At 36.4% G+C, this 20,080-nt stretch overlaps 1 protein-coding gene across 2 annotated transcripts in view; it reads left to right on the top strand.

Moving 5' to 3' along the window:
* RALGPS2 (Ral GEF with PH domain and SH3 binding motif 2) overlaps nucleotides 1-20,080 on the top strand; it is a 132,143-nt gene that overhangs the window by 90,401 nt on the left and 21,662 nt on the right. The window contains exons 10-17 of one of the 2 annotated variants that reach the window (XM_067467648.1): nucleotides 264-354; nucleotides 2,296-2,363; nucleotides 5,072-5,207; nucleotides 6,207-6,358; nucleotides 11,447-11,501; nucleotides 14,696-14,773; nucleotides 15,809-15,914; nucleotides 19,503-19,595. In XM_067467648.1, the coding sequence (XP_067323749.1) occupies nucleotides 264-354; nucleotides 2,296-2,363; nucleotides 5,072-5,207; nucleotides 6,207-6,358; nucleotides 11,447-11,501; nucleotides 14,696-14,773; nucleotides 15,809-15,914; nucleotides 19,503-19,595 (779 nt within the window). The remainder of the gene's footprint in view (nucleotides 1-263; nucleotides 355-2,295; nucleotides 2,364-5,071; nucleotides 5,208-6,206; nucleotides 6,359-11,446; nucleotides 11,502-14,695; nucleotides 14,774-15,808; nucleotides 15,915-19,502; nucleotides 19,596-20,080) is intronic. The other variant, XM_067467649.1, reaches the window with a different exon arrangement.

Genomic DNA, 20,080 nt, shown 5'->3' with positions numbered 1-20,080 from the left:
TACTACACCATATCTGTGTAGTTTGTAAGAGAGAAGTGTGACTATTTTCTAGTTTCGTGGGATGGTTTTATATTTTTTTATGCACAGGCGTGTTGTGTGTGCACACATTGTCTCATTAGTATTCCTCAACAATAGTTTATAACTATAATCTATGAAAATAACAAAATGAGAATATAGTATCTTGTTTTTTGATTAATGATATGTTAAAGATGGAGCAGAACGCCAATAAACTATACAATATGATGTGTTTCTTGTTATCTTAGACATTCCTGTGTTGCCTCATGTTCAAAAATACCTGAATTCTGTTCAGTATATAGAAGAGCTTCAAAAGTTTGTAGAAGATGACAATTACAAGTAAGTATAAGATCTGTTGGTTTTGTGTGCCTTCAAGTCATTTCTAACTTATTGAGACTCTAAAACAAATCTATCACAGGGTTTTCTTACCACGATTTGGGCGGGGGGGGGGGGGGATGATACCATTTCCTTCCTTTGGGGCTGAGAAAGTATGACTTGTCCAAAGTCATCCAGTGACTTTCTATGACCATTTAGAGATTCGAACCAGGATCTCCAGAGTCGTAGCCCAGTGCTCAAACCAATATACCATGCTGGTTCTCAAGCAGAAAATCTAGCAGAAAATAAAGAACACTGGTTCACTTAATGGTAAATTGTTTGTAAACCTGATTGGTATTTCATAGAGGAGATAAATGAAGTTAAAGCCTCCTTTTGTTTTGTGACTGCTTGGAATTTTTAGGAACTCCCTGAATTTTTGTTTTCTTGTTTATATTGAATTACACTATGTAACATGATTTTTGTTCCGGGGTTATTTCCTAATTGGTTCTATCAAAAACATGGGAAACGTTTATTAAACAGCAAAAACTTGGTTTTTCCTGGACATCCTGCAACACATTTTGCTATAGTTTTTCAATGAATATATCATAGAGTTTCAACCAATTCAACATAGTTCGTGACAGCCACAAAAGCTACGTTTCTGGAGTATAACAACTACTTTCAAAGGAAGTACCACACAATTAAACAGGAAATAACACTTTTAAACCAGGGATTTTGTTACATAGTGTTATAAGTCAGTAGTAATTAAAGCCTTGCTTTTCCGTAGAGATATTAGTCAGTTCTTAGTTGCTTGTAGAACTCTAGCTTCTTTTTTCCATAGTGTTAACTGTTGTTCCTCTGTAATGGCTGCTTTCATTGTAATACTCACCAGTACTGACTAGTTGTTGTGTTGCTGTTATTGTTATATACCTTCACGAGACATATGGTGACTCTGTTATAACTTTCTTGGCAATTTCCATTGCCTTCATCTAAAGCTGAGAAGGTGTGGCTTTCCCAGGGTCATTCAGTGCATTTCTGAGCCAGTATTTATCTTCTGATCTATGTGAGACCTAGTCCAACACTCAAACCACTGTGCCACGTTGACTTTACACATGAGAACTGTCTCTTATTAGGCTGTAACTGGGAGTTACTGCAGTATACAGCTATTGCTTCTGAGAATGATATGATAGCTGCCATTGCATGTTCTCCCTTTAAAATCAACATAGGATGCATTTATACTGTAGGATTAATGCAGTGTGACACCACTGTAGTTTCCATGGCTTATTGCTATGAAGCCCTCTTTGGCAGAGAAGACAAAAGATTTTGTAAAACTATGATTCCTGTGATTCCATAGCATTGAGCCATGGCAGTTAAAGTGGTGCATTCCCAATTCTCAAAGTGTCACAGAAGCACTGTGAAATCTGTAAATATACTAATTCAGAACTTCATGTGCAACTAGTAAGATTTCTTTTTCAAAGTAAAAAAAATCATATCTGGTCTGCTACAGTTCTGCTACTAAGGTGAAATTTGAGTTCAGGCACAAATTTTTAGGTCCAGAGTACAAGAGCTAAGAGACAAAAATATCCTCTTCGGCAATGTCATTTTGCTCACATTTACAGAAAACATGAATAAAATTCATTTGGTTTCTAATCCACGTATTGCTAATTTAATATGAAGTGGAGAGATTTTTAGTAGAGCTCTGATCAAAGTTTCATTTTTCAAAAACTGGACCTGACTTCTACATCACAACCTGATACTTTTGTTACAGATATTATCAGTGAACATTTGGAAATATTGTTAACTCAGTTTGAGTATTTAAGGGCAAAAGTCATTTGATATACAGTTGTACTTCTGTTCAAAGTCCAAAATGAATAATAAATTTATACTAAAGCTTTCTCAAAAATACATTTTCTATTTACCTTAACCTTAGCAAGCTTGTTGTTTGATTGTTTTTTCTTCTAAATGCAGGCTTTCACTAAAGATAGAACCTGGGACCACTACACCCCGTTCTGCTGTATCTCGTGAGGACTTAGTAGGTAAATGCTTTTAAGGAATAATGATGTTTGAACATTTAAACGCTTTTTAACACCTTAACAGAACATTTATAGATAGTTTTGAAGGCTGTTTAAACTTAAGAAGGAGGATTGCAATGTTTCAGGAAAATTCCAAAACTCTGGGAAGATTCCTTTTGTTATATATGCAGGAGTGGGGACTCTTGTGTTAAAATATATGTAGTGTGTTGTGGAGCCATTGTCTTTCTTCATATCCTTGGTAAGGGACTGGAATTGGTGAAAATAATTCAAGTTAGCGTTTTCTAGTCCTCCTTTGTACTTTCCTTGAACAGGGAAACTGATTTTTTGTAAGTGCATGGTAGTTTTTATACAAGAATACAGGTTGGATTTCATTTTGGATGTTTGTTTTATTTTGACTTATTTGGGGGGGTGGGGGTGGAATAGATGTATGAGATATCGTAGGGATGGGACCCAAGTCTAAACACAACATTCATATATGGTTCGCATATATCTATATAAATAAAAACGTAATGTTCGTTTGTGGAATCAACATAACTCAAAAACCACTGGATGAATTGACACCAAATTTGGACACAATACAGCTATCAGTCCAACAAGTGACCATCACTCATAAAAACAATGGAAAACACAGCGGAAGAGACTGTAAAAGCCAAAAAAACAAAATACATTACAACGCATGCGCAAAACCACATATATATACACACAAACACAGAGATATACATATACACAAATATATACACACATATATACATACACAAAATAATAATAATAATAATTATTATTATTATTATTATTATTATTTATACCCTGCCACCATCTCCCTGATGGGGACTCGGAGCGGCTTACATGGGGCCAAGCCCAAACAAAATATTACATTAAAATAAAACCAAAACATAAACAACAAGCAACATCATCAAAATTACATGGAAAAAACATATGAATACAATAACAAAATAACATTACAGTAAACAAAAAACAGATATACACAGACTGGGCCACAGCAACGTATGGCAGAGGATGGCTAGTTTGTAATAATTTTGTGCATGAAACAAAGTTTGTGTACTTTGAACCACCAGAATACAGAAGTCAGTATTTCAGCCACCCATGTGGGCAATTTTGGGCTGTTTTGTGTTTTGAAATTCTGAATAAGGAATGATGCTCAGCCTCTACTAACTAACCACTGTAAAAATCTGAAGACTTGTATCACATTAAACAGATCTTTGAAAATTTAGGACAAGGGACATAGTTTACAACTTTCTGGATCTTATGATATTCCATCCTACTCTCACAACTGCATAGATATGGTTTATTATCACTCTGTACTGAATTCGAAGAAGTGGGTTTATATCCATGAAGTCTCATGCAGAAATGCCAGTTAGTCTTAATGTTTCTTTGTCTTTTCTTTCTTTCTTTCTTTCTTTTTTCTTCCTTTAAAAAAATATGTATATATATGGTGGGGCTTTTACAATATTGCAACCCCTCGCAACTAAAACACAACCCACAACTTATATGTGAATGTTCTGTGGCATTCATACCTGTATTTATCTTTTTTTAACTGAATGCACCCCATTTTGGGAGAAATGTTAGGGTATAAATCCAATAAATCAGATAAAATAAAATAAGAATTTAACATTGCCAACATGATTGTGTTGATTCAGCTGTATTTGCCTAGAGAAAAAATGGACTAGATTTGGAAGATTTCCAGTTGACTGTTTTCTTGATAAGAATAAAGATGGAAATTTAAACATGTAGCAGTGATAGTGGAACTATGTCATTGTAGCTAAGCTTAATGATGCAGAATCTCAACTAATGTAATACAAAGTAAAACATTTTGCAGTCACTAAAAATAATGCACTGACAATAATATAGTTCAGGTACTGCTTATGTTTTTGACTATTTTGCGATGGAAGTTCTTGTCATTTTGGAGTATTTGGATGCCCTTTGAGAGCAATGAATATTCTAGAGTTCTGCTATGTTGTAAAAAAGGAACTAGAATCACATCTGTTGTCACATTTAGAGTTAAGGAGGCAAATGTGATTTACAGAAGTCATCTTACATTCATTTTTAATCTTCCCAAGTCCCTTTATTTTGATATAATTAATTCTGTAGATATCTGTGAAGGCTACATTAGGTCTAGACTTAGTAATAATAGATCAGTTAAATTCACCAAGCAACAATAAAACTTTCAGTCTGCATATTATATAGCAACAATAATCCTTTGCCTCCAATATCAAGACCTCAACATGCTGCCTAATAGAGTTTTTCTACATGGTAAGGGGCTTCTTGCTATCAGACCCAGAAAAATAAGAATTGATCTTCCTAGATGTCTCACTTGTTTTTGACACATTGATTGTGGTATCGTAACTGGAAAAGCTCTGGCAAATGGGATTAGGATTCCTGCATTACAGTCTACAGGATCAGTTTCAGAGAGAGGAATTGAAGGTTTTTGTTCAGCATGGCGGCTAATAAACTGGGTAGAGCACAGTTTCATCCTCTGTCTTTTGCTGTTTCATATCTAGTTGAAGCCGCCAGGGGAAGTTATTAGAGGTTTTGAGATTAGGTGCCATCACTATATCAGTTACGCTCAGCTTTACTTCTTATTGTTTTAGTCAGCTGGGACTAGTAGGAATGAGTCCAGTCGAAGTTGTCATAAATGTCATACATATGTGTTGTGCTCAGCTAGAACCTGTGTTTTCCTTTTTCCTTTGCAGGACCAGAAGTTGGAGTTTCTCCTCAAAGTATACGAAAAAATGCTGCAGCTGAAGGAGCCTTATTACCACCTACTCCTCCATCACCTCGGAACCTCATGCCACATGGGCATAGAAAATGTCACAGTTTAGGATACGAGTCAGTCTTTCATTTATTTTGGACACAGCGCATTAGCATTCAGACCTTGTATTTTCATTTCACGAGACCTCACAGTAGTAACCTTTTTTATATTTTCCTTCCATTTGAATTTAGTAATGAATTAATATAAGGTTGCTTAAGTGTTTCCTGGCACAGTTGTAATTTTAAAAATTAGATAAAGCATTTTTGTACCAAATAAACTAATGTCAATATGTGTCAGAGGAAAATCTTACTACTTTGATAAAACATGAGATAGCTTGAATCTTCTAAACTGAAATTGCATAGAAAATGATTTCTCTGTAGCTGACCTCCACTAGTCTTTCTCACTAAACTAAATATAACTCTCACCACCACCCATATGTGGAAGACTATAGAGGTTCAATAAGTCTTATGTTCTTGCTATCCCTTCAAGGCTATGAAAGCAGTGTCTGTCAAGTATTTGTCATGATTTCATTTGTTCTTGTGGGTTCCAATCTCTTAAGGTTGCTACTATTTGGTATCTTTAATGTCTCATTAATTAGTATAATCCAAATGAAGTTTTGATTTAGGTTTACATAAATAATCACACAAAAACTTGTAAAGAAAAGATGGGCATATTTTATGAGGACAGAGGAAACCAACTCATTATTTTTGAGCTTGTTCCTGAATCTTAAATGTGCTAAAATTAATTCATGTAAAATATACATTCAACCTTGAATGTTGATATTGATACATGTACCAACTAGCGTCTGCAGATACTGTTAGTTGTGGGAAAATTTGATCCATTTATGTATGTAAGATACTCACTGCTGAAGGGATAGCACACATGTATGCAGTCAGTTAAAGCTAAGTTCTTGTTCCCAAGTTCAAAATGAACAGTGTGAATCCACCCGTCAACAATCTTTTCCAAACCGGTTGTGGAGATATAATAACTAGGTGCTAGAAAGTGGTGCATTATTATTATATTTTGATGCCATAAAATAATGTGATTAGTCTTTGCATCTTTGTTCTTTTTTCTAGCTTTATTCATAAAATGAACACAGTGGAATTTAAAAGTGCAACATTCCCAAATGCAGGACCAAGACACTTACTGGATGACAGTGTCATGGAACCACACGCCCCATCACGGGGGCAGGCTGAAAGCTCTACTCTTTCTAGTGGGATTTCAATAGGTGAGATTTCAAGTTTACTGAACCAGGGAAAAAAGTTTCTAGATATATATCTAAAAATCTGTATTTCTGGTTTTTTGTGTCAATCTTTACAGTTCTCTTATTAAAAAGGGAAACCCACAAGGATATGTAAATTTAAAATCATAGTGATAGTGATGTACAGTATATCCCTTATATAGTCATGTATAAGTCTAGCAATTTTAGTTTGAAAACCTCCTTTAAAAACTGAGCTGACTTATCCTTGGGTTGATTTGAGTATTGTACATTAACTCTTTCAACAAAAAAAAAAAAGAGTTAGCTCTGAATAGAATAGTGAAAATCATGAACTCCTGGAAGAAACTAAAAAAACCCTCCCACTCTACTCTCTTCACCATGAAACTTTTGAATGTCTGGGTGAGGAAATAGCAGGGGGCAGCCACTGGCAGCTGGATGTCCTAATCACAGGATGACCCTCAAGTTATTCATTGATCATATAAAAATCCATAATTTGGGCCCCAAACGCTGCCCTCGACTTTTACATGAAATCAACTTAAACATGAGTGTATATGGTACATGCTCCCTTTCTTCCAGAGAATACTGATCAGTGCAAAAGGTTCCTCTCTTGTGGGCAGGGAGAATAGTATATTAAGTTAGACAGTCTTTCATTCCATCATTAACCATGTTTAAACCTTTTTGGCTTCAGCAGGATGCCTCCAGTTCACAGCCTACATTAATGTTGTGTCAGATTTTATTTGCCTCTGATTTTACATGCAAAGCTTTCCTTTAAAATACATCATAGAAATTGCATGCAAAAATGAAGGTTCTCTTTCTGCTGACTTGTACTGAATTAAATATTTTCAAAAGATTTAGGGAAAGGGACTTCATTGTCCCGTATAGGTCTGGAATAGATTTCAAAATAATTTACTCCTCTTGTTGTTCAGACCACATTTACTTCATTTGCATTCCTGTATCTAGTACCACATTTCTCTCTCTCAAGAAAGAGAGAGAGCACATTCTGCCGTACATATTTCTCTGCCATAATCCAATATACATATGACTTCCATGTATCTATTTTATTCACTTTCAGTTCTCCAAAGGTTGCCCGCTCTCTTAAATAATACAATTTTTACTCCCTTATGTTTTATATATATATGTTTTAAGTCACCCTGAGTCCCATGCTGGGAGAAAGGCAGGATATTGCTGCTGCTGATGCCTTCCTTCCAATCAAAACCTTCTCTGTTTCACTATTTTGCCAATGCCTTTTGCTTAAAGCTCTAGTTCCCACCCTATGCTGAAATAAAGCTTGAACAAATACAGCTGTCATGAAACCATATTTTCCATCTGTTACTCTTCTCTCCATCTTCTTAACATTTTCTTCTCATTTTATAAAACTTTAGATAGGAAAGAGCTTAGTAACCTATCTTTTGTTTGTTGCTCTATAACATGTCATGGATCATAAAACTGCATCATAATAAAATTCATAACTGTTGTAGGATCATAGAGTTGAAAGAGACCGCATTGGCCATCTAGTCCAACCCCCTGCCATGCAGGAAAAGCATAATCAAAGTATCCCAGACAGGTGGCCACCTAGCCTCTGTGTAAAAACCTCCAAAGACTGAATACTCCAGCTATACTCCGCTATACTCCAGGTAGAGAGTTCCACTTTTGAACAGGTCTTATGGTCAGGAAGTTTTTCCTAATGTTCAGGTGGAATTTCCTTTCCTGTAATTTGAATTCTAGTCTCCAGGGCAGCAGAAAACAACGTTACTCCCTCTTAGTATATATTAATATGTTCATATCTTTGGGTTATTTTTTTCAGACTCTAGAACTAAAATAAGAAATGTAGAGATTTTGGCAAATATTACAAAGTGCTTCAAGATATCAAAAATATTCAGCGTATGTTATATTTCTGGAATATTGTGTTGTTTTAAGCTTTATAAAGTCTTAGATAATATAATCGTATCTGTCTTGACTTGATTGCAAGATTTTAAAATTAAATAACGAAAAGCATAAATAGGTACACAAATTATTAAGCCATATTCATAGCACCCTTCATCTGTAATGGAAATGTTGGAGATCGCAACCTTCTCAAGCCTCCACTATGTAATGTTTTGTCATTTATTTCCTGAAGTGTATATCTTCTTTGTTTTGCAGTATTCTTAGCTCTATGTACTTGAGGCAGTGGGAGGGGCTGCAGACCCTCCCACTGTTTAGAATACAGTTTAAAAGGATGACAGTTGAGGAATGAGTCAGTTTGTGTACAGAAGTCAGCGTAGGAAATTAGAAAACTGTTGAGGCTTGAGTCCCTAGGAAGTAGACGGTTATGAAAGAGAACTGTACAGAGCAATATAGTTTTGAAGAGATTGATAAAGTCTATAAGTTAAAGATACAAACAGAAACATTACCTGACAAGAAATGTGCCCATATATTAAATATATGAAGTTGTGAGTAAATCAAACTTTTACTTTTTGTCTGCTGAGAGCATTGAATAGAAGCAAGATAATTATATGCCCAGTGATCATCCATTACCCAATAAACTAAAGGAACACTTCCGAAACTCTGCTATCCAATAAGTTATAATCCTAACAAGTCATAATCCCCAATAGGTCATACTATATTCCAGTAGGAAATGCTAAAGATCTAACAGAGCACTATCTTAATCATTTCATCAACAAACAAACCTTTTAAAATGTTGATTTCTGAAGAAATTAAGTAATTTGAAAATTTGAGGATTATTACATAGATTTTAAAATACCAATATTCTTGCCATACACACCAGCAGTCTAATGTCCAGTATATGGTTCTGAGTAACTAACAAGAATTGGTATAAAACCTTTCTTGTACATTAAGTGGTAAGAATGCCTTTCAGATCTGGATTGTTAACACTTCACAGTATCAAGCATGACACAATCTTGCATTTGTAGGCAAATTCAGAAGCTGATTGTTAATCAAAAATAGTCTTGAACATAATGTTGTTATTAAAAGTAGTAGTATAGTGGCATAACAGTTTACAGATGTTTTATTTTATGTATGGGGAAAGGTCAATGGGGAATGGTTGAATTCTTCTGTAAGACATTATATATGTGTGTACCAGTGTTCTCTTTGAAGCCAGTATGATCAGTCGGAAGCATATTAGGAAGATGGCTTGGATATGCAAAACAAGACTTCCTAGACTTTAGGACCTACCTAGAAGCTTGTCATTGTAGAGTGCTCATAAACTGAAAACTCTCTCTTCCAGTGGGGATAGTGACTATTTTTTTTTCTCCTTTTGCTTGTCATCACTGCTAAGTATCCCACTATCATTTCCCCTCCATAATGTACCGAGTTAGCTTATAGCTGTTACTGGATTTCAGAAAAATCCTGGTCTATACATTACTTCACATCCAAGGTTTCAAAGCTTAATTTTTTGTTAATTCATTCCTACATTTTAATCTTTTAAACATTGTAGAGACATTCCTCTAACATTTAAATTCCAGAGCCTGTGTAAAATTGACAGTGGGCCACTATTTAAAAATGATTCATTTGGAGGAAGCACCAGATTTATGAGAATTCATTTTTCTCCTCTTGAATACGATAAGATACATTAGTCCTCTGAGATCATGTTTTCTGTCTGTTGCTGATTTCAAGCTGAGAGTTAATCTGTCCAGGGACCAACATTATAGTTTTCTAAATTCTCTTAAGTTGGAAAAGAGCTTGAGAAATAGGAAGAGGAAAACAGGTGTCTTGTCTGCGATTGTTGAAAAAAACCAGAATAATATCTTGTTTGGAAGAAAGTGACACAGAGGAGCAGAACTGTCTGAAACCATATGGGGCTACATAACTGATTCCAAGCTCTCCCTTCAATCAGAAATGATGTGGCACAGGGACAACAGTCTCAGTCATCAGAGAACACGGAGGTGGTCTTGAAGGGTTGTATGGATGGAAAGTCTGCTAGCTGCTAGAGAAAGAAGAGGCATGTGGTAGTAGGCAGTTTGCTCCTGAAGGAAATGGGTGGTGGTGTGTGAGTCTGACAGAATGTCTATAGAAGCATGTTTATTAAATTTGCAGATGACTCTGAATTAAAAGGGGCAGCCAATGCCCCAGAGGATAGAACCAAGGTTCAAAATGACCTTAATAGATTGGAGAGCTGAACTAAAACTAACAAGATGAATTTTTGCCTATACTCTATATAGGCAGAAAAGTCCAATGCAGAATGCTAAAAAAAAAAAAAAAAAGATTAGATAACAAGCTAAAAAGTGTGATTCAGTCACCCAAATAGTCAATGTAGTTCTAGGCTGTATTAACATAAAACTAATGCTCATTTCCAGGGAAATAATAGAATCAAGCTATGGTCACATGCCACCTGGAAGACTGTCCGGTTCTGAGCACCATAGTTCAAGATCTTCTTTTTTTTATCATGTCAGGAGCGACTTGAGAAACTGCAAGTCACTTCGGCTTATGAGAAACGTCTTAGAAAGACTGAGAGATTTAATTATAGCCATCTTGGAATGGATGGAAGTCTTTTAAAACAGGTTGGGTGGCCACCTCTCAAGCATGCCATAGCTGTCGGGGTGGGGCGGGGGTTGATTAGATGTGCCTTGTGTCTCCTCCAGTTCTGTGCTTCTATGATTCCTTAAAGAGTAGTAATTGTAGCAGTGCGATATTAGTCATATGATACTGAGTCAACTGCAAAACCGTTGTGTTTCTTTTTTTCAATGTTTGGATCCTTGGACTTAATTTGATTATATCTTGAGGTTTTGTGCCATTTAACTTTGGATAAATTCTAATTTGCAGTTTTGTAAAAGGAAATGTGCTCAAGTGTGGATTTGGAGAAACATTCTGTCATAATTGAGAGTGAAGCTGGTGTAGTGGTTTGAGCATTAGACTATGACTCTTGAAACTAGGGTTCAAATCCCCGCTCAGCCATGGAAACCTACTATTGAGCAAGTCACAGCCACTTAATGAATCTTGGCAAAGACTTCTGAATAAATCTGGACAAGAAAACTCAGGTTTGCCTTGGGGTCGCTGTAATTTGGAAACACCTTGAAGGTACACCACCACAACAACAGCTATCATAATTGACAAAAAGTCATAGAATGAGAAAGTTCTTTAATTCAAATTGCTATTTTTTAGGTAGCAGTGATGGCTCTGAGCTTAGTGAAGAGACTTCGTGGCCAGCATTTGAAAGGTAAGATAAGCTCCACTCTAGTTTCATTTTGTTCATATTTGAGGGCTGTTTCACATATGATAGCTTTATATGTCCATGTAGGGAGTAAATGTACAAAACATGCAAAAAATCAATGGACATATGCATCCCAGAGTCATTGCTTTTTGAAAGGGAAGTTGGCATGTCGCTCTTCACTAGCACAGGGAAAATATGCTAGGAAAAAAGTGAAACTGTTCTAACTATTTTGCACTTGAATGTAAAGAGAATAACCAGTAGTTGTTCATTTCCTGCTTTTTAAAAAAGTCACCTGCCTATTAGAGTCCAATGGTTCCCAACCTTTGGTCTTCCAGGTGTTTTAGACTTTAGCTCCAGCTTTTCCTAAAAGCTGGTAACATGGCTAAAATTTCTGGGAGTTGAAGTCCAAAACACCCGGAAGACCAAAGAACAAGCAAAATAATGTATTGGAGTTTCTTCAAGGCATCATATTTCAGTTGTATGACATCTGTTGCTTTGTCTCAGTTATCTCATATATGAATGCTAGCTATCATCGGCTTATTGCACTAATCAGTGATAAAGAAATGCAGCTCCCGTTCTTTCATAGCCTGAGCTTCAGGCCCATCCCCAAGAACATTATCTACCCTGAGAGATTTTGCCAATACAAAACAATGTTGAGTCTTCTTTGTATTTCCATAGATGTGCTTTTCCTCTTCTACAACCAGGTTTTTAAATTTTATTTTGTTGCCAACGTAGCTCAGGCCTCGGTTTAAGAAAGACAGTGAAGCTGATGCTTCAAGGTCAGGATTCTAACATTTGGAACATCTAAGGCCAAGAAGGTCTTTAAACTGGAAACCACTTTTGATACCACAATAGCAGTTTGTAAGTGAAGGGAATTTGTAGCCTGATCTCAGCCAGATATGAGTGCCACTTTTGCAGATGGTTAGCACATCAGAGAGCAGGTAATGTAAGAAGCCAGTAGGCTACTATGAGACTCTCATGATTCCTTTGAATGAGTTGATCTACTGTTGAGGTGTAGATCGAGACTTCTTCCCAGTCATTCATTGGTTGCTTTCAAGCTATTGATTTTCGTTGTCATTTTCTGCATACTTACTTAATATTCAGCAAATAACGTGGATTAGGAAGTATGAAGAAAAAAAGATTGTTACATTATTCTTTTCCCCTCCTCATTTCTCATATTTGGATTGTCCAGAAGTCCAAAGGGGAAGGCTTATTTAATGCCAAGACTGACAAGGCTCAAATAGCATATTTCACTGCATAATAGTCACCATCATATAATAGGTGCACCTTTTTTTTTGGCCTCCCAAATCAATGTTTTTTTCTTTCCTCGCATAATTTTTATTTTAATACTACCCTTCATTATCTTAATTTCATGTATATAATAATGTTACAGTGGTTGATCTTAATCAGTAATTTTATATTTTCAAGCTTCGCAGTGTCTTTCCTGCAACAATATTGTTCTTTACCATGTAATAAGATGTAGGTAGATAGATAGATAGATAGATAGATAGATAGATAGATAGATAGATCAAAGAATATAAATTTATCACCTACATCTTTTTGTTTGTTTGCTTTAAAAAGATAGATTTCCAGGGTTAGGGTTGGATTTAGGGCAGGTTTTTTTTCTGAAAAGGGGGTGATAGGCCAAATACATTTGGGAACCTCTGCTCTAGATTATCTCTATAAAACTAAGTTGGAGCAAAAAAAAGTTGTGTACATCATTGTAGCATTTTCTTAGTACAAGGTGCTTCCTTTTGGGCTCTTTATGGCTCCTTTGGTATTTGCCAGATTTATAGCAATGGATCTTCTTCCTCAGGTTTCAAGGGATACAGATTTACCCATACTTGGACCATTGACCTTTGGTGTCATACTTCCAGAGAGGCAGATGTTAAGCCATATCTTTTCTTCAACACCTAGATTTCAATGTCAATCCAAGACATCAAAGTCGGAGCCAGCAAGTGGCAACACTGGACTCCCACATGGGAGTCAGTAGAATGGATACTCTTAGAGACAGAGTCAATGTGGTACTATCTTAAGATGTTGGTCAAAGAACTTGGCCATGGCTGCTTATGGGTATAGTCTATGAAGTCAGTAACTTCTTCAGCATAGGACTACATGGCTACAGCCACCCATATTTATGCAACATTACAATATCCAGCTGCAGGGGCACTTAATCTCAAAAGAAGACATGATATGGTTTATCAGACTAAAGAATTGTGCACTTACTTGTCCATCTTGTAGACTATAGAGCCAGGGCAAATTTTCAATTAGATGCACTCTACTTTCTTGTATTCTTAAATGACCTTACTCAACAATCTCTAGTGAATTTCACATTCACACCCTGTGGTGTTTGTTTTGCTGCCTGTGCCCCTGTTCAGAAGATTTTCTCTCACTTTCTGTCCCTGTGATAATTGGATTTTGAAAAATTTGGCTTATTTGTTGTGGAAACAAGGATGACTGAGAAAGCTTCAGTGGAAACTCTTTTCCTCTGATAACTCTTCCAGAAGTGAATTTTCTTTCCTAGGGGTAGATTGCTCACTTCCAGTTGTCTCGCCCCAATTCTTAACTATGAGTCATTTGTAAATCAGATGTTTTTAACTTGGGGACTGCCTGTATTTGGTTTATGTTCAGCAGCACCTCATTGTAAATTGTGCTTTTCTTTGCAAACATTTAAAAAAATTGAAAACTGAAAAGATATAATTTTCAGACCATCTCATTTTGCTATGTATGAAAAATAATACATCCTTCAATCAAAGAAACAGTGTTTTAAACATTATATGATCATAAAATCATAGCTATTATTGCTTCAAAAATTTATCCAGTGTAAACATTGTTTCCTTGAAAGAGTACTTAAAATACAGGAGCTTCTATTCCTTATATTGTTTTTTGGAAAAAGTAGCAGCAGCCTAACACAGTAGATTTAGCAATGAAATGTTCGCTTTCAGATTAAACTAATTTTCCCCCTCTTCTTGAGCCAGTCACTGGGGCGCCAAGAAAAATATTCCTGTGCTGTGTCTTCTCACAATAGGAACATGTGTCCAAATAAGAAAAAGATTTTCTTAATGAAATATGCTGTTGCCCACAGAAAGAGAGGTAGCTACAGTATGGAAAAAAGGAAGTGTATTACAGTGTTCTTACAAGTTATGATGGCTATGAATTCAAAATTTGTAATGCATACAATTTACAATGGAATCCAACAGGACCAGATTATACCATTCTCTTGGTCCGGTGACAAGAATGGCACGAAATGGCTATCGAGGCCACATGAAGGGCAGCAGGTACTCACCCCTCATGTTGGGGGTCAGCCTTTTCCTCTGGTGTTGGTAACTGGCTTGCGGTTGAAGTGGATATAATCTGACACACCTGGTGTTTCTAATTGCTTTGCCAAATCATGTTGGTGAACTTTTCCTTGGAAAAATAGGCCTTCCCTCTCTTGGGACGTAATCATATCTTTTGGACTGTGGCTGGCTTCTATTCTGCAAATCAAATTTCTTAAAATCGTGCACTGTCACCCAGAGAAGCATAAGTGTGCTTTCTAAAACATAGTGTAACACATGATGACAGGAGTAATTATGATAGTGTAAATGGTGTTGGGATCTGAACCACCTGTATTCAACATAATTTCTTTATTAAGAATTGTGCTTTTTTTTTCTTATTCGAAGCCATATAAATGGAAAGAGCTTATGAATTATTGGCATTTTATGCAGAACTGCTTGGAAGCTTCCATACACAGCAACCTCATTCTGTAATGTTTTCTCCCAGGAAACCTAGTTTGACCAACTGTAAAAAAAAAAAAAAAAGTATAATCCGAAATTGAGTTATTTATTTAATTCCTTGGAAATGGAATCATTTTTCCAAGACATTTCCAAAATCTTACTCCTTCAGACTGTCTCTGAAGTGTTGATGTCTCTGTCTACATAAGCTGCTTGGCATACAGTGACATAACAGTTGCGTCAGTCAAATATTTCCTGTTAAAAGCTGCTCAGCTTCTCACTTGTTAGAACACATGCTGCATTAAAACAACTTCAGTTTACTGCTCTAGGTCAAGCTTTCTGCTTTCCTGCTGCTTCTGTTGCTTTTTTTCAACATATCTTGTTATGGTAATATGCATGTATTGAACACCTGCTTTTTCTGTTGCAGTAACTCAAATGATTTCAACAAATCCAGTCTTTGAACTAGATTTTAAAAATATCATAATTATTTAGAATTCATATGTTTGAGTGTGGCAGTATTTCACAAGCTGAAACATAGATGTTAATAGCTGCTGGGATATTTATTTTATTTTCCCATTCTTTATTTATCCTTTTTTATAGTTCTGCAGAGTCTGAAGATCTAGCCGTTCATTTATATCCAGGAGCTGTTACTATTCAAGGTGTTCTCAGACGGAAGACTTTACTGAAAGAAGGGAAAAAACCTACTGTAAGAGAATTAGTAAATTGTGTGTTCATTATTTGAGTAATTACATTTTTCAACAGGTACCCTGGGGCTTTTTAAAAATGGAGCAGCATTACTCTTTAAGCAGGAATGAAGTTTATTTTAAAAGCCCATTTTGAAAAGGTGTTATGCAATCAGGATATAAATGATGACAATAATACTTATACCCAAGTCATAGCATGATAATAGTTTTATGATAAGACTCTCCTTGCCAGTGTTGCATTTTCTAGCAATGAGTGACGGAATCTTCAGGTTTGTTTGTTTGTTTGTTTGTTTGTTTCTAGCCCACCCTTCCCCCAAAGGGACTAATGCCTTGGACCATAACTCCCATTATCCCCAGTCCACATGGCCAGTGGTCAGGGATTATGAGGATACCTGTCCAGAAGATTTTTTTTTCTGAATCAAGCCAGTTGTGCAATGACTATTACATGTTACATGTCATGTAAGAAATGACCACCATGGAGAAGAATGTTTAGCAGCCTCCAGTGAATCTACTCTCATCTGAGAAAACTGAAACTATTGTCATTTTGTTGATGAAATACAAAAATGTTTGCACTTCAGATAGCAGTTTCAACAATAGAGGTGACCCAAGAAAGGACTAAAAATGTATATCTAAATTTGCTCTAAATTTGGATGTTGAGTACCTAGATAAACTAAGCCATTTTATTTAATTTGGAAAATCATACAGAAACACCTGATTGTTCTTGCGGTTCACAGATTGGGAGACAAGTGTCACTAATGAGGTCCAGACTTATCAGAAGGAATGCAGATATAATATTTGCCCAAGCCAATTTGATGTGTTTAGAGCAGGAGATTGTGTTGCTATCTAGATGTTGCTAGAGTGCAGGTTCTACCAGCCCTAACGAGTGAATTTATGGGTGAGGGATAATTCAGCAGTATCTGGAAGGTAAAGCCACATGATCTCCATCCCTGCGTTAGAAGGTGATGGACAATTAAATTAAAGGCTACAGTAGCTGGACATGTCGGCTTGTACATATATTCCCAAGTGGAGGTTTTAGTGCAAAGGTGGTGGAGTAAAAACAGCCCTTCTTTTGAGAAAGCTTTCTTCTTTTTTGTGGATCTGGTGCCTTTTGCACTTTTTTGTGTGTGATTTGTCTGTTCTCAAGGCAAAAGAAATGTGTGACCATTAAGCAGGCACCTAGTATGACACTATGTCTCCATGGTGGTGGGATTGCTGCTTTTGTGAGGCAGGAGGCTATGTTTTTCATTGCTTGGATTTTATTTATTTTTTTATACATATCTCTGTGTGGGATCGAATAGTTGCCTTTTGTAAGGCCGCTCTGAATCCCCTTTGGGATGTGAAGGGCGGGGTACAAATGTGATAAATAAATAATTAAATAATGCTGACATAAGCAGTGTTGCTGGTAGGGTCTCCCATGTCATTCGAGCTTTTGCTGAGAAACCAAACTAAATGAGCTATCAGCTACTGGACAGCAGTAGTAGTGCAGGACAATGGCAGTAGCACTATAGCAAATGTTTACTAGTACTGCACAGAAGAAGGCAATGGTAAATCCCACTTGAAGTCTGTTACCTTGAAAAAAAACTATGCTGAGATCATCCTAAATAAATAAAATGATTTGACCCCCAGGTTGGAAGTCAAATGATTACAGTGTTTTGCTCAAAAAATAAAAATCTAAGAAGAAATGGAATGGTGTTAATAGTAAGATGTGGCACAAACAGTCAGGTCTGACCAAATAATATTGGTTAGACTTCAGGAAACATTTATCAATTTAAGTATAATCTAAATATATTATTCAACTATATCGGCAAAAGAGAAAATAATGTGAAAGGTTGGGGTTTTTTTGCTGGAATGCAGGAGTAAATTAATCACACACCAAAACAAGAGATGTTGGTAATCATAGGGAATAAGAAAACAAAAAAATTAAATAGAGCAGAACCAAACATTGCAGGAGAATTTGGCCTCAATCAACAAATGAAGCAAGCAAGGGGAGTGATTGGTGGAATTTGTAAAGCAATCCATGTACATCACATATTTTTCAGCCACATAAAGAGATGAATGTATACATGTGTATCATCTGATGATCAATATAGAAATCCAATAGACTATATAAATAGAAGCAGACTATGGCGAAGTTTCATTCTTTCTTCACACACTAAAACCTGTAGTAGATTGTGAAACAAACTATGAACTGCTGATATTAAAAAATAAGAGTAAAGCTAGAGAAGAACATTATATAACCGTGGCGCCAAAATACAACCTGAAGAACATCCTTGTAGAATATAAAGATAATATAAAAATAGATTTGCACTACTCATCCTAAATGGGAACCAGAAGAATTCTGGACTGAAGCCAGTGACATTGTGAGGTTAAAATATCAAATGGCTCTATCTTTAGCCAGAAAGAAAGAGATGACAGATGAAACTTCAAACAGTTAAGAACAGGTGAGGAGCAAAAGTCAAAGGGGGTGGACTTGCATTCTGGGAGCATATAATTGCTCCCAAAATGCAAGAGCAATTATATGCAGAGACAAAGGACCTCATCACACTAAATTTGCTCTAAATTTGGATAAATTTGCTCTAAATTTGGATGTTGAGTACCTAGATAAACTAAGCCATTTTATTTAATTTGGAAAATCATACGGAAAGAGCATGGATCCACTTTAAATCCGGTTGCTGCCTCCTGCAGAATTCTGGGGTTTGTAGTTAAGTGAGGCCCAGGACCTGCCTGGCCGAGCAGTTTAAAGCCCCCCCCCCCCAAAAAAAAACCCTGCAAGCCCCAGAATTCTGCAGGAGGCAGCAAATGGATTTAAAGTGGATCCATGCTCTAGTGTGATGAGGTCCAAAGAGAACTATTATAATAATGAATGCAGAGAAATAGAAAATGACAACAAAAAGCATGAAAAAGAAACCTCATCCATAAGATCCCTTAAAAATGAAGTGGAAACTGCCCTGAAGGCATTTGGAATAATTAGATCACCAAAATCCAATGATGTACTAATAGCGCTGTTTCAAACTCTAAAAAAGAAAATAATGCTTGGAGAGGTAGAAAAGAAAGAGAAATACCCTATTAAATATGGGTAAACTCAATAAAGGAATCCATGGCCCAGAGTGTGAGAGACCTGAGGACATTTACGGGTTTTGCTTATGAAGATTTGGTAAATATGGTCTCTTTAGGAATCTGTAGGTGCTCCAGGGTGACTGTGGTGAATTTCCACTTGAAATTGATGGTAGTGTTATGTTCGAGGACCTAAAGACTCCTAGAAGGAATAGCTGTATAGAAATCTGTAGGTCCTTCACAATAACTCTGTGGTAGTCAGCTTCCAATGGCAGTTGACCATGCAGTCACATTGGAGAACTTAGAAATTCCTAGTAATACGTTATCGCAGGTATTTTTAAAAAGTAGTATTTTATTTGTGGATTTTTCTCTTTTGTGGCAGTCTTGTGCCCTTAACCCCAGTGAAATTGAGGGCTGGCTATAATTATCTAACCCATTCCTCAGATAATTTGAGATGGAGGTAGAGCTGAACATTTAAAGTAATTAGGTGGCAGGAATGGGACCTTAGAGGTATTAATATGATGGTTGTTTTACAGGTAGCATCATGGACAAAATACTGGGCAGCACTATGTGGAACCCAGCTTTTCTACTATGCTGCAAAGTCTTTGAAGGCAACAGAGAGAAAGCATGTATGTATTGTATTGTATTTTATGGTATATTATAATCTTTTAATAGCATGCTTAGTCTTAGTCCGCAGGTACAGTCCAACAAAAACAGGTTTTCTGGAAATAAATACATAGGATGTCTTTTGAGTCCTAATTTCCTTTTCTTCTTCTCCCCTTACTGTTTGGCTTGCTTACTTCTTTCCAGGCAGCACTCTGCCTTTTTCCCTCTGGCAGCAGTATGAACATTTTCACTCCTTTTCACATTTTCACACCTCACCTTTCATCAAGAGTGCTGTGTGTTCTAAAATCAACTTTTTTGCTGCTGTTATTTCCTGAATATTTTGCTTCTTTTTTTCGTCTTTGCTAACTTAGCCCGACCTTTTTGATTTTCTGCTTTTCAGCTGCTCACTAATAGTCTTGACAGCAATTTTTGAACCTATAATCTTCCTACTGGAGCCCCCGGTGGCGCAGTGGGTTAAACCCCTGAGCCGGCAGGACTGAAGACCGAC

This window comes from Anolis sagrei, chromosome 4, assembly GCF_037176765.1.
Source record: "Anolis sagrei isolate rAnoSag1 chromosome 4, rAnoSag1.mat, whole genome shotgun sequence".
Classification (NCBI taxonomy): domain Eukaryota; kingdom Metazoa; phylum Chordata; class Lepidosauria; order Squamata; family Dactyloidae; genus Anolis; species Anolis sagrei.
The sequence above is the reverse complement of the archived record's forward strand: the minus strand, read 5'-3'. Positions and strand labels throughout refer to the sequence as shown.